The 15,969-nt window shown below is 43.5% G+C and overlaps 1 protein-coding gene across 3 annotated transcripts in view; it reads right to left on the bottom strand.

The window, feature by feature from the left end:
* Positions 1-15,969, bottom strand: part of USP12 (ubiquitin specific peptidase 12) — a 78,296-nt gene that overhangs the window by 11,620 nt on the left and 50,707 nt on the right. For all 3 annotated transcript variants that reach the window (XM_004281775.3, XM_049701296.1, XM_033409439.2), the window contains 3 exons: positions 7,173-7,402; positions 3,592-3,668; positions 3,395-3,478 (listed from right to left, as the gene is read on the bottom strand). In XM_004281775.3, the coding sequence (XP_004281823.1) occupies positions 3,395-3,478; positions 3,592-3,668; positions 7,173-7,402 (391 nt within the window). The remainder of the gene's footprint in view (positions 1-3,394; positions 3,479-3,591; positions 3,669-7,172; positions 7,403-15,969) is intronic.

Here is a 15,969-nt window from a genome sequence, read left to right as displayed (position 1 = left end):
TGCCTCCACCTCTTCTTGGTTATTGTAAATACTAGAGCAATGAACATGGGAATGCACATATCTCTTTGAAAATCCTGTTATCAGTTCTTTTGGATATGTACTTAGAAGCAGAATGCTGGATCATACGGTAATTCTATTTTTAATACTTTTGAGGAACCTTCACACTGTTTTCCACAGTGGCTGCAACATTTTACATTTCCACCAACAATACACAGTTCCCTTTTCTGCATATCCTTATCAACACTCATTATTTTCTCTTTTTATTTGAAAGTGGCCATCCTAACTAATGTGAGGTGGTATCTTACTGTGGTTTTGATTTGCATTTCCCGGATAATTAGTTATGTTATCTTTTCATATGCTTGTTGGCCATCTGTATGTCATCTTTGGAGAAATGTTTACTCAAGTCCTTTGCCCAATTTTTAATTGGGTGATGTGGTTTCTACTGTTGAGTTGTGTGAGTTCTTTATATTCTGGATATTAACCTCTTATCAGATATCTGGTTTTCAAATATTTTCTCCCATTCTGTTAATATTCTGCAAATATTTTCTCCCATTCATGTCATTTCATTCCGTTGTTTCCTTTGTTGCACATAAGTTTTTAAGTTTGATACAGTCCCATTTACCTGTTTTTGCTCTTGTTGCTTGTGCTTTTGGTGTCATATTCAAGAAATCACTGCCATACTCAACATCGTGAGGCTTTTTTTTCCCCTATGTTTTCTTCTAAGAGTTTTATAGTTTCAGGAGTTATGGTTAGGTCTTTAACCAATTTTGAGTTAATTTTTGTGAATGGTATGAAGTAAGGATCCAACTTCAATCTTTTGCATGTGGATACCCAGTTTTCCCACCGCCATCTGTTGAAGATCATTGAGCATACAGATGCAGGTTTATTTCTGGGGGGCAGGGGTGCGGTGATAAGCCTGGCTACCTACAGGGGCACTGACCAAACTATTAAATATATAAGGATAATGGGAGCCAATCTGTACTGTCAGAGGAGGGGCTTACAAATATTAAAAAGGAGAAAACCAGAATAAACCCTATGGTGTTGGATGAAACTGGAGGTACTGTTGTGAATTTGTGGTTTTTCGATACAGAGAGACCAACAGATAAATAAGCACAGATGTAAATGTGTGTACATATGTACACACACGAGCACGCATGTCCTCCAGCTCTGTTCACTAAGTGGGCCCAGGAACAGTGACATGGCAACGGCAATGAGCACACCTATACCATGGTCCTGGTTTTTAAACGTTATTTTCCCCCTAAAAGGAACCAGGGCTCCTTCGAGAAACGGCTGGTACCAGCGTGGGCGGCAAGGAAGGTACAAAGCGAGCCTGGACATCTTGTTGCACTGCAGAGTAAAGAGGGGCTGGAGAACGAAGGGACGGGGCAAAAGACACAGGAGGCAGCGGGAAGGGGCTCCTGCTGGCCAAATCGGGATAATGTGAACATGAAAATAAACGAGACAATCATTACCCACGGGATAAAACAGGAATCTCTGAGTCCTCACTGAGATTTAAAAAATGAAAAAAACTGTAAATATCCCCATTTCTCATCAAACTTTCAATCTCAAAATACATATGAATTACAACTGGGGAAAAGCACAGTGAAGACTCCTGGGAGATAGCACCTTAGTCAAGTGTCCAGAGAGAACAGTACCAGTCACGGGATGTGCAAGACAGAGTCCCAGAGCAGCCCTCAGACTGTCCTCGGAAAGGCCGGGTGCGAGGATGGTCCTGGGCTAACATCTGGGAACTTGACTGGGGGGTGTCCCCACCGTTTCCTAACTGACAAGCGTGTCTCGATGCCCCTGAGAACTGTCTGTGCAAATCATATGGTTTATGCTGAACACCTGCTTTCCTTCCGGGAGCCTGGAATTTTTTTTTTTTTTTTTTTTTTTTTTGGCGGTACGCGGGCCTCTCACTGCTGTGGCCTCTCCCGTCGCGGAGCACAGGCTCCGGACGCTCAGGCTCAGCGGCCATGGCTCACGGGCCCAGCCGCTCCGCGGCATGTGGGATCCTCCCAGACCGGGGCACGAACCCGTGACCCCTGCATCGGCAGGCGGACTCTCAACCACTGCGCCACCAGGGAAGCCCCGGGAGCCTGGAATTTTGGCACATGCCAGGCAGAGGATGCCTACGTGTCCAGCCCCCAATAAATCTCGGCCACCGAGTTGGTAAGGAGCTTCCCTGGGAGACAACACTTCTCCCGTGTTATCACATTTGATGCTGGGGGAACTAAGTATGTCTGTGTGACTCCACGGGGACAGGACTCTTGCAAGCTGGCCTGGCTTCCCCTTGACTGATTGTACTTGTCCCCTTTCCCTGTAATAAATCTCAGCTGTGAGCACGACTATATATGCTGAGTCCTGCAAGTCCTTCTAGTCAATCACCAAATCCAGGAGTGTCTTAGGAACCCTGACACCTGACACATATTATAGAATCGTGTGCCATTTAAAAGAACACAATGAGAAGAACACAGCACCACTTCTGTGTGATTCCTGCCTAAAATACATAACCTGAACCTAATCATACAAAAACATGAGACAAACCCAAAGAAGAACATTCTATAAAATAACTAATCTGTAATTTTCAAGTGCCAAGATAATGAAAGTCAAGAAAAGACTAAGGAACTGTTCTAAATGTAAAAAAGACTAAAGAGACATGAATACTAAATGCAATGTGTAATTCTGGACTGGATCCTTTTTTCTATAAAGGACATTATTGGGATATCTGGTGACAGTAAAATAAGGTCTACGATAACAGTAACACATCAGTGTTACTTTCCTGACCTGGATGGATACAGTACATAGGAGACTTCCTTTTTGGTAGGAAACAGCTACCCAAGTGTCCAGGATATTGGGACATCATATCAGGAACTCACTCTCAAATGGTTTAGGGTAAAAAAAACACATTGTTAGTATTGTTCACTTAACTTTTCTGAGTTTGATTCAAACTAAAAAGTAAAATAATCAGGAGGATGATGATGATGATGATGATTCAATTCCTTGATACCAAAATACCGTCTTCATAATAATATACTGAGAGAAGGTACAAAATGCCATGTAGGAACAGTGGAAACTAGGGTGAGGGTGAGTAAAGTACTTTCCCCTCATCCTTCCTCACCAAGAAAAAGTTTACATAATCAAGAAAGCTTCAAAGCAAAATATGTTAACTGTATTGGTTTATGATTATTAAACAGTCACTAAATGCAGAAAGTCACCTGAGGGTACAGAGTTGAATACTGTTTATCTAGGAATTACCTAATGAGTCTGAGCTGTTGGTGATAAAAGAAAGAATGTTTTCTCATTGCAAATTGTCCTAGATCGCTTTCAGCTAAAAAAGCCCATCCACAGCACTGGCAAAGAATTGCTATAAATGTCAAACACGCTGACTTACCGTTTATGTGCTTCCTGTTTGCTGCGGCACTCTTCACAGTAGTATTTGTATTCACTGCATAGAGTTTCTGTGTTGCTAAAACCCCTGTGTAAAACACAAAATGATTCTGTCTATACCAGAAAGGTATGTATTCATTTAAAAATATTCTAAACCCAAAGACAGTCATTACATGTCAAAATAAATAACTCTGCACTTACCTTAAGCAGTGAGTAATGGATGTGTTTTGTTCCACGTCAACAGAAAGGTCTAAAAAATCTTCATCTTTGCTGCTTATCTATAAAAATAGGGAAATACCTTTGATTTCTTTTTTTTTATAAACATCTTCATTGGAGTATAATTGCTTTACAACCTTTGATTTCTTTAATCACTGTTCCAAAATGATAGAATTAAGTGCACTCTATTATTAGTATTATTAAGTATAATTAAGTATATAAAGAATCCTTTTTCCCCCAAGTTATTCAAAAGGACACTGAATGAGTAACTTTCATTATACGTAGAGGTAAAACACCAAAGGGCACCTGTGACTGCTTACTGGCAAAGGCTACTGTGATGTGAAATTCCATTACTTCTCCTAATCTTGGTAATACTGTGAAGCATAAAACAAACTGTACCATATACACTATTTCTTAAAAAAAAAAGGCCAAGACTGAATGAGAATGTTTGGCAAAGGATGTGATATCTGTATTGTTTTATCATTTAAGAAAAAAATTTAGCCCAAAATGCCAAACTGTAATCTTCACTTATGACTTTCTTTTATTTCCCCCCAAAATTGAACAATGTTCTGTTTGAATTATGAATAAATCATCTTATAAAAATGAAGATACTATTTATTCATCTGAACTGGAGTAGGACAGAACTTTAGTCATCACTTTTCCTACGTGCAAGGAGATGACGCGATGCAATGGGAGGGACCTCCGACTCGGTTCCCGGGGCCTCCCACTCGCAACGACTCTACACCTGTTGATGGTTTGTGATGACTTTTCAATACAACACCAAAAGCATTTAAAGAACATTGAAAGCATTTCCATGAAGGAAAAAACTGGACTTTATTAAAATTAAAATTTAATACTTAAAATTAAAAACTTCTCATCTACCAAAGACACGGTTCAGAGGATGAGAAGACAAGCCACAGACTGGGAGGAAATCTCTGCAAGAGACACACCTGATAAAGGACTGGTATCCAAAATATACAAAGAACTCTTAAAACTCAACAACAGGAAAACAAACAACCTGATTTTAAAAATGGGTCAAAGACCAGTACAGATACCTCACCAAAGAAGATGTACAGATGGCAAACAAGCACATGAAAAGATGCTCCACATCATATGTCATCAGGGAAGTGCAAATTAAAACAAGACACCACTACACATCTACAATAGAACAGCTAAAATCCAAAACGCTGACAACAGCACCCGCTGATAAGGATGTGCAGCAAAAGGAACTCTCACTCACAGCTGGCGGGAATGTGCAATGGTGCAGCCACGCTGGTAGCTCCTCACACAACTAAACATACTCTTCTTACCACGCGATCCAGCAACTGTGCTCAGCGCTGTACTAACCAAAGAGGCTGAGAAGTTATGCCCACACAAAAACCTGCACATGCACGTTCATAACAGCTTTGTTCATAATTATCAAAACTTGGAAGCAACCTACATGTCCTTCAGTAGGTGAATGGATAAACTCTGGTACCTCCAGACAATAAATCGTAATTCAGCAGTAAAAAGAAATGAGCTACCAAGCTGGGACCAGACATGCAGGAACCTCAAATACGCACTGCTCAGTGAAAGAAGCCAATCTGCAAAGGCTGCATACTCTGCGATTCCAACCACATGGCATCTGGAAAAGGCAAAACTATGGAGGCAGTGAAACAACCAGTGGCTGCCAGGGGTTGAGGAGGAGGGAAGCAGGAATCCGTGGAGCACAGAGTGAAACCACTCTGCAGGATACTGTAGTGATTGACACATCATTATACATTTGTCAAAACAAAGAGAAATCAAAGAACAGACAGCACCAAGAATGAACCCTTAAGTAAACTATGGATTTCAGATAATAACGTATCGACATTGGCCCATCAACTGCAACAAATATATCTTACTAATGCCAAGGATGTTACCATTAGGGGGAAGTGGGGAGGGGGGCAATTTGGGAACTCTCTGTACTTTCCACTCCATTTTTCTTAAATCTATTTAAAAAGAAAAAAAAAAAAAGAGTTCCTTATTAGTCTCTGCCAGTATAAGTTTATCTGATTCAGTTAACCGAGTAGACTATGTTATTCTTTCCAACATCCATAAAGCATTTCCCTTACCTTTCTAGCTTGTGGACTCTTTTCCAGTTGACCACGCTACTCTCCTCTGCTACTAAAAACTAGCAGCACAACCATCACAGTAAAGACTGGATTGGGCAAAAATCATCAGTGAATGCTAAGTCTGGGGGGAGATTCTGATGAGGAACAAGAATATCTGTGTCTCCCACAGTCTCCCTACTAGTTACAAGGGCATAAAAAACAGTCATTATGAAGTGGAGAAACTGAACATCGTGAATCGGAGATCAAAATTAATTTTACCAACGAGGGGCAGAAGGAACTGTGTGCCTGTATGTGATATCCTGACGAGGACACATTAACTATGAATTGTTCCGGCCAAGAATGTACAAACCGGGGCTTCCCTGGTGGCGCAGGGGTTAAGAAACCGCCTGCCAATGCAGGGGACACAGGTTCGAGCCCTGGTCCGGGAAGATCCCACATGCCACGGAGCAACTAAGCCCATGCACCACGACTACTGAGCCCACGTGCTGCAACTACAACTACTGAAGTCCGTGTGCCTAGGGCCCGTGCTCCACAAGACAAACCACCGCAATGAGAAGCCCGCGCACCAAAACAAAGAGCAGCCCCCGCTTGCCACAACTAGAGAAAGCCAGCGTGCAGCAACGAAGACCCAATGCAGCCAAAAATAAAAAATTAATTAATAAAAGAAAAGAAAAAAGAATGCACAACCTGCATCTAATTAGAAGGAAACATCAGGCAAACTTGATACGAGGAATGTTAGATTAAAAGGGGGAGGGGCACAGTCTTTAAAAATGTAAGTATCATAAAAGAGAAGAAGACTATGAACATGTTCCAGATTGCAGGAGGCTAAAGGAAGCATGGTGACCACATGCGATGCAAACCACTGAACTCCAAAACCAGACCCTGTGCTGAGAGGAGGCTGTGCTATAAAGGGGGTCACTGGCAGAACTGGATAAAGGTGCCTAAGTAAGAGTCTGACCTTTCATTCGTCAAGGGAGAACAAGGTAAGAACTTAATAGGAGGCCCGCGTTATCCAACCCTACGAGTAAATCGTTTTCAAGAGATTTACCTACTGCTCATCTTTACAAACTACCCAGCAAGTGGGTAGTTTCCCTCCTTGAGTGTGCACAGTAGGCTTCAGTTTTTATTCCAACCATAAACAACAAACATAATTGTAGGAAAAGGGGCAACAGATTAATATACTTCCCTGACCTGTAGGTTTCACGAGCTCAACTAAGACTATAATTTCCAGAATATGGCTCTACGGTCTCTTGTAGTGAAACAAACTCAAATAGTTCAAACGGCAGCAAGTACTTCTCTGCCACCTCAGTATTCACTATTAACCAGCAGACAACTGAGAGGCACATCTGTCGCAGTCATACACTCTACACCTGAGGATTACAACCTCCCAGTTCATCTCTCATACCCATGCTCAAAGAACACTTAATATAATGGATTAGATTTGTTCTACACGAAATTTTATGATATACTTACAGTTTCACAAGTAAGACATCTGGTTTCATTAGTTAATGTTCCCTGAAAAATCTCATGAACCCACGTTGGGTCTGGTGTGCTGTTGTTATTTTCACTGTCAATATTACCGTTGGGCAAACGACCATTTTGCTTTTCCTGCTTTCTCTCTTCTTGTAAGATATCGGCAATCGTGTTTAGTAGGTAATTTAAGAATTCATGGGCATCTTGCTGCATGTAGTTGTCAAAAAGCTCTGAAAATAAGCATATTTCAGAATTAATAACTTCATTAAAAAACTAAATTAAAAAAAGAATAGTATTCTATCAGAGCTAAGTAAAATGTCTGGGACTGTTAGAGTAATGTACAAGATATAGGTATCGTTCACATATACACATTATGACTGAATTTGGAGAAAATAAAGTTACAATGAAAGAGAATCTTTAAAAGAATACTAATAGATCAATGAGAAAAGAGCAAAACCTATCCTCACACATAATGTACTGAGGAGATAAGAAACAACCGCTTTTTATTAACTCATTTAATCTATTACTCCACAAATATTACAACATGGCAAGTTTTTTTTATTTTTGGCTGCTGCATTGGGTCTTTGTTGCTGCACGCGGGCTTTCTCTAGTTGCGGCGAGCGGGGGCTGCTCTTCGTTGCGGTGCGCGGGCTTCTCACTGCGGTGGCTTCTCTTGTTGCAGAGCATGGGCTCTAGGCGCGGAGGCTTCAGTAGTTGTGGCACGTGGGCTCAGTAGTTGTGGCTCGCAGGCTCTAGAGCGCAGGCTCAGTAGTTGTGGCGCACGGGCTTAGCTGCTCCGCGGCATGTGGGATCTTCCTGGATCAGGGATTGAACCAGCATCCCCTGCATTGGCAGGCGGATTCTTAACCACTGCACCACCAGGGAAGTCCCAACATGGAAAGTTTTAAAGTAGAAGCTGGACAACCTCTTGGCAGTGCCAATGCAAATGCATAAGAACCACAGAGGAAGTTGTTAACATTAAAAAATACTGGGCCATACATGCTAGAGATTCTGATTAAGTCAGAGATGAGGCCTGGAACCTGCACTTTTCAAAGCTCCTCCAGGTGACTCTGCCGTGCAGTCAGGCTTAGGGAACAAAGGCATCATGAACTACCTATTTAATCCAGAGAATCTCTAAGGCCCCTTCCAAATGTGAGGTCTGTAACTCTGTGGAACGTTCCCTGTAGTTACAGGAATAAGTAAATGTCGTGGAAACCTGAGGGTCGCTAACATTAAGTGCTTGACCTGTGCTTGCATCACGCACCCTGAGCCTGAAGACGAAGGACTTCAGGGGCAGGGTCTCATGCCCTGTGACACTGCTATTAACGGTATTTCACAAGCGAGGAAAGGGGATCAAGTGGTAAAGTCACTGCCAGGAAGCGGCAGGGCCCGGATTCAAGCCAGGCCGTCCGGCCCCAGCGAGCCACACACAGGCAGCCGGGGCCACCTGGCCACACAAGGCGCCCGCGGTCCAGCCAACAAAACGCACTCAGATGACCACCCAGTCAGGAAGCTTCACCTTCAGAGCTTCCGTAAACATTTAATAAGTGCCAGGAAGTTCACAGTTTACAGTTTTTTAAACGATAGAATAGAAATTGAGAAGAAAATTTAAGGAGAGCCTTCCTAAAATAAAAGGAATTTAAAAATTACATTTTAGAAGAGCTACAGACATGACTGCATAAAACTGAGTTCCATGCATTAGAACTCATTGAAAAAGTTAAAAACAGTGAAACCTGAAAGTTATTAACAGCTTCAACATATAATATAAAGAGTTTATCTCAACACAACAGAAAACACAAAGTTGGCAAAGGACTTGAAATCAACAATTTATAGAAACAAAACTCAGAAGTTTAAATAAAACACAAGAAAAAACATTCAAGCCCACTGTAACGAAAAAGGTCTTGATTTTCCTGTCTCTAAAATGGAATACGATCTTCCTCTGCAAGGTTATTATAAAATGGGAGGAAGTGAAAATATTCATTTTCATGAATATTAAAAGAAAATAATGATTTTAATCTAGGTGTCAAAAAGACCTCTGAAAAGTATCACATTTAAGATGCAGGTGCTAGAGCAAGACTGGCTCCATCCTGTGGCTCCACCTCTGGTCACGGGCATGTCACAGGCCAACACAACGATGCTAGGACTGCACCTGGAGCCACACTTCACTTCTCTGCCATAAGTCTGTCCTGAGGGGCTTGATTAGCCTTAAACAAACTCCCTATGTTATTTTTAAGAACAATAAAAGCCCCGAGTCCTAAGAGTTCCTGCATTAGTCCATGTGGACTTAACCTCGAACTGATCTTTAATTTGCTGTACTGCGTGTCTTCTGGGTTTTGCCCACGAGGGACAGTGGATCCGAAGCATCTGACACCACTCCCACCACCTGCTCCGGCAGACGTCACTGCACGCCACCCACACCGTGAGACGCCTGCACCTCTGCAAACCCTCCGGCCATCCTCTCCGTCTCCGAGATCAAGCCAGGTCGTGCTCGGAACCCTCAGATGGCGCCGCCAATGCACTGGTCTATGCCAAGGCTGAGATGACTGAGGTCAACGACCTTCCCCTTGCCTCTCAAGGCAATAACCTCCATCCCTAAGAACACCGCCCTGCGCCCCCCAGCCTCCACTATCATTGTACCTCATTTCCTTCCGCATCCTTGGGATTTTCTTCTTTCGCAACCCTTTGTCTGCTGTTCCTTCTAGGAGCTGCTTTCTGTTCTAAACTCCCCATTTCTTCAACCTTTGGCATCTTCTAGCTTCCTGTGCCACCCCGAAACCACTACACTTTCACTTGCATATAAAAAGTCTCCCTCGGGCTTCCCTGGTGGCGCAGTGGTTGAGAGTCCGCCTGCCGATGCAGGGGACGCGGGTTCGTGCCCCGGTCCGGGAAGATCCCACATGCCGCGGAGCGGCTGGGCCCGTGAGCCGTGGCCGCTGAGCCTGCGCGTCCGGAGCCTGTGCTCCGCAACGGGAGAGGCCGCAACAGGGAGAGGCCCGCGTACCGCAAAAAAAAAAAAAAAAAAACACCTCTCCCTCAATCAAGAAAGCGCATAAGATCTGGCCATCCTACCCTTAACCCTCACCCTTCTGTGGTCATGGCTAACCTCCCCTCGCCCACTAACGGCCTGACCCATGGTTTCTCCATCCACCCTGACTCCTGCCCTAACCTGCTCTGTGTCCAGGCAGCTCCTGGACATGAATGGGGCCCCTCAAAGACCAAGAGCTTCCATCTCTCACTCACCCCTCCCCAGGTCACAAATCCAGAATCACCAACCTCAGGAGGCCCACTAAGATGAGGACTGCAGGGAGATTATGCTAGAGGCGATTCGGGGTCTTGAACAAAGTGGAAACAGACTGGGGGGTCATGGAGAATACAGAGGGAGGGATGATGGGAGAGGGCCAGGAAAAAGACTTGTAACCACTGCTAAGGGCCTGGTTAGGGTGAGGGATGAATAATTCACCACAGTGGGTAGCTACATGACGGCTTAATGCCACAAGCTAGACTCACTCTTCCCTCTTAAATTATTTTAGCATACATGCATGTTTTTCAAAACAAATATTTTTTGTAAAGCAGAAATATGCAAATGTTTTTATTTTTTTAAAAGATGAAGTATCTTTTTTGGGGGGATGTTCCTTTAATACAGAATAATGACATCATATTCAAAGAAATACCTCAACTGACCTGAATGCTCTACAAATGAGATGCAAAGTAAATCAGAAAATACTCTATTTTGTTAAAATATTTTAAATATTATCATCCATTCTCCATAAACATAGTAAACCAAACATACCAGAACCTTGCAGAGCCTAAACTAAGAGCAGCCACTGTAGTTTTAAACATCAACCAAGACCACATAAACATCCAAACATCATCGACTAAATGGCCTCACAACAGTCCCTGTAAACTGTATTATATCTAATTTCTAGACTCTTAGCTTTCTTATGGGTGGCCTTCTTCTCTGCAAAGCAGCATAATGGGCAAGGCGGACTTCAAACTTGCTTTGGCAAATTAAACAAATTCACTCATGCATTCACTCATCCAACAAATATCTAGTAAGCACCCCCGATGTGCCAGGAACTGGATTAAGTCCTCGGACTACAAAGGTGCATAGAAACAAATGGCTCCCGACACTGAGGAACTGACAGTCTAGCGGGAGAGACAGACAATGTCAATATTAAATAAACGTATATGAAACGTATAAGCTATCAAAGTCCTGGTACAGCTGTAACATCAATGCAAACAAAATAAAAGAGGGAAACTGAATCACTGCCTGAAAGTAAGTTTTCTTCATAATTCAGAAATAGCTACAGCTTTTCATCATACAAAATACCTTTCATGCTCTTTTGGAGAAAAAGGATTAATGAATATGAGAAATTATTTACTAAAATCTATTTCATAGCTGTTATTTGTGAACAAGTAGTTATTTCCTCGCTTGAGGAAGACGAATACTTGAATATGTGTTTATATTTTTGTATCTGTGTCTCTCCATAGCACCTGCAATGCTGCTGTGCACATACAGGTTCCCTGAGAAGCAGCACCCTTCCTCCTGCATTCACTGCTGTATCCCCCGCACTCAGAACAGTACTGCCACACATTAGACGTGCCTGACAGTTCTTGAGTGAATGAATGAAGGAACAGACAACAGGGGTTGGAACAGCTAAGACGACATGAGAAGAATAAACTTGGCCCCAAACAACCATGTGAATAATGCACTTTGCCTTGAGCCAGCGGGTCTGACTTCAAGTCCTCCTTAGATGATCCAGCTGCGTCAACTCAGTTGGTTAGGTCACAAACCTGTGTGTTAACTCTCTAAACAAGGGAGAGCTGACAGGAGTCAATCGTCATAAGCGGACGGCTTCGTCTCCTACCTCCACGACTGCAGCGGTCTCCCGGCCAGTCGCCATGCTTCTCCTCGTGCTGCCCATGGGCGCCCCTTCCTGCCGCCAGGCCCCCGGCGGCCAGGGGACCTTCTGATGCAGAGCGGAGCCCTCCAGGGGCCTCCCGTGGCTTTTTCACAATAAACCGGGAGCTGCCTGGCCCTTCCTTCTCTCTGACTTGATCTTCATCTCACTCCTCTCTACCTGCAGTAATTTTCTTGCTGTCCTTCAAGCACTCAGGGCAAGTGCAGTTTCTGTTCTACCTGCTTGGAACAACCCTGCTTCTGATCTTCAAATGACTTGTCTCTCACTTCACATCTCTGCTCTCACATCACTTATCAACTCCCTCATCCTCTACCACCTTGCCCTGCTTACGTTTATTTGTAGCAATGACACATTATCTTACGTAACTGTTTGTCTGTCTTTCTCGCTAGAATGTCAGCCCCATGAGGGCAGAGGTCTGCCTTATTTCATTATCCCTAATTCCTGCACAGTGCCTGGAACACAGTAAAGACTAAGCATATAATCATTAATGCAATGCAAATACCCCTGTCATCAGAGACAACATACATATGGAGCAACTGTTGTCACACCACGTGCAGGAGCACAGTGCTAGTGTCTTCTGCTGTGATTAGGTAACATAAATGAAAATTTTAAAAACAAAAATCCATTACTGAAATTAAAATAGATTCTTTCCAAGGGATATCTAAATGATTAGTAATATAAAGCAATAGCGGTTAAAACAATATAGAGCTAACATCCACTGGGAATACAGAATGGGAAATTTTTAACATAACATGGAAGGAGACTGATTTAAGAACGCTCCAGAAAATACATTCTAAGATGGCGGTGTGGGAAGATGCCAAGTTAGCGTCTCCCAACTAGGGTGCCTGCCAGCCACTTGTGGGGACCTTGACGCCCAAGGAGACGGGAGGAACCCCCAAGTGAACCGGTAGCACGTGGGGGGACTGAAGCGGGAGGAGAAGTGGAAGCCAGACAGGATCGGCGCCGCTGAGGCCGGGGAGATCAGGAGAGGCAGGCGGGAGGGGCCCTTCGGGAGGAGTGGGAGAGGAACAGAGGGCAATGGCCTGGCCCACTTGCGCCGGGAAGCCTGCTAAGCGCCCAGGCTGGTACCCCCGCTCCAAAGCACCCTCCAGGGCTCGTGGGCCAGGAGGGAGGCTGGGGAGAGCAGGAGAGGCAGATGGGAGGGACCCCCCCCACCCCCCCCCCACCCCCCCGGAGGAGAGGGAGAGGAGCGCAGGGCGTGTGCCCTGCCCACTCGGCCCCGGGGGAGCCTGCTGGGCTCCCAGGCCGGTCCTCTGCCCTCCAGGGCCCACCCATCCCCCTGGCCCCATGGGCATAGGAGGGAGGCCGAGGGGAGAACAGGAGAGGCAGGTGGGAGGAGCAGGAGAGGAGAGGAGAGCGTTTGCCCAGCCCACTCGAGCCCAGGAAGCCTGCTGGGCTCCCAGGTGAGGTCTCTGGCCCTCTGAGACCAGGGCTGGGGGGCACGCCTGGGCCCCTTCTGTTCCTTCAGCCTAAGCCCCACCCCCCACAGCCCCAGGGCCTTTTCCAGTCCTGTGGGTCCTAAGAATAGGCCCCGCCCACTACCCAAACCTCGCCCTTGCTTAGGCCCCGCCCTCCACAGCCAACGGCTTTTCCCCCTCTTTTTTCTCCTTTTCTTTCTTTTCTTTTCCTTTTCCCTCCTCTTTTTCTACTATTGCGGTACTGATGTACTCTCCGGTTGTTGATTCATCTATATTTTTATTTTTATAGTCTTTCTAACATATCTGTTAGTTTCCTACTCTAATTTTATTTTTTACTTTATTGTTTTTTTTTTTTTTTTTGCCACCCCACGTGGCTTGTGGGATCTTGGTTCACGAGCAGGGGGTCTGGCTGAAGCTCCTGCGGTGGGAGCTCTGTGTCGAAACCACTGGACTAACAGAGAACCTAAGACCCCAGGGAATATTCATTGGATTGAGGTCTCACGAAGGTCCTCATCTCAGCACCAAGACCCAGCTCTACCCAACAGCCTACAAACTCCAGTGTTGGAAACCTCAGGCCAAACCACCAGTAAGACAGGAACACAATGCCACTCATAAAAAAAAAAAAATGAGACAGCAAAAAATATGTCAAAGGTGAAGGATCAAGGTAAAAACCTATAAGACCAAATAAATGAAGAGGAAATAGGCAATCTACCTGAAAAAGAATTCAGAGTAATGATAGTAAAGATGATCCAGAATCTCAGAAATAGAATGGAGGCACGGATTGAGAAAAACAAGAAACGTTTAACAAACATCTAGAAGAACTAAAGAACAAACAAACAGCGATGAACAACACAGTAACTGAAATGAAAAATACACTAGAAGGAATCCATAACAGAACAACTGAGGCAGAAGAATGGATAAGTGACCTGGAAGACACAATGCTGGATTCACTGCTGTGGAACAGAGTAAAGAGAAAAGAATGAAAAGAAATGAAGACAGCCTAAGAGACCTCTGGGACAACACTAAATGCACCGACACTCAAATCACAGGGGTCCCAGAAGAGAAAAAGAAAGGGTCTGAGAAAATATGAGAAGACATTACAGTCCAAAACTTCCCTAACATGGGAAAGGAAATAGTCACCCAAGTCCTGGAAGCACAGAGAGTCTCATAAAGGATAAACCCTAGGAAAAACACACCAAGAAACATACTAATCAAAATAACAAAAAATAAATTCAAAGAAAAAATATTAAAAGCAGCAAGGGAAAACCAAAAAATAACATGCGAAGGAATCCCCATAAGGTTATCAGCTGATTTTTCAGCAGAAATTCTACAGGCCAGAGGGAGTGGCAGGATATACTTAAAGCGAGGAAAGAGAAAAACCTACAGCCAAGATTGCTCTACCCAGCAAGGATCTCATTCAGATTCAGAGAAATCAAAAGCTTTCCAGACAAGCAAAAGCTAACAGAATTCAGCACCACCAAACCAGCTTCACAACAAATGCTAAAGGAACTTCTCCAGGCAGGAAACATAAGAGAAGAAAAAGACCCACAAAAACAAACCCAAAACAATTAAGAAAATGGTAATAGGAACATACATGTCAATAATAACCTTGAATGTAAGTGGATTAAATGCCCCAACCAAAAGACACAGACTGACTGAATGGATACAAAAACAAGACCCATATATATGCTGTCTACAAGAGACCTACTTCAGACCTACGGACACATACAGACTGCAAGTGAAGGGATGGAAAAAGATATTCCATGCACATGGAAATCAAAAGAAAGCTGGAGTAGCAATACTTGTATCAGATAAAATAGACTTTAAAATAAAGACTGTTACAAGAGATAAGGAGGGACACTACATAATGATAAAAGGATCAATCCAAGAAAAAGATATAACAATTATAAATGTTTATGCCCCAACATAGGAGCACCTCAACACATAAGGCAAATGTTAACAACCATGAAAGGAGAAATCGACAGTAACACAATAACAGTAGGGTCCTTTAACACGCCACTTACACCAGTGGACAGATCATCCAACAGAAAATAAATAAGGAAATACAAGCTTTAAATGACACAACAGACCAGATAGATTTAACTGATATTTATAGAACATTCCACCCAAAAGTGGTAGAATACACTTTCTTTTCAAGTGCACATGGAACATTCTCCAGGATAGATCACATCTTGGGTCACAAATCAAGCCTCAGAAAATTTAAGAAAGTTGAAATCGTATCAAGCATCTTTTCTGACCACAATGCTATGAGACTGGAAATCAATTACAGGAAAAAAAAGTGTAAGAAACAAATACACAGAAGCTAAACAGTGCGCTACTAAATAACCAAGAGATCACTGAAGAAATCAAAGAAGAAATTAAAAAATACATAGAAACAAATGACAACGAAAACACTACGACCCAAAACCTATGGGA

Source organism: Orcinus orca, chromosome 18 (assembly GCF_937001465.1).
Source record: "Orcinus orca chromosome 18, mOrcOrc1.1, whole genome shotgun sequence".
Taxonomy (NCBI): Eukaryota; Metazoa; Chordata; class Mammalia; order Artiodactyla; family Delphinidae; genus Orcinus; species Orcinus orca.
The sequence above is the reverse complement of the archived record's forward strand: the minus strand, read 5'-3'. Positions and strand labels throughout refer to the sequence as shown.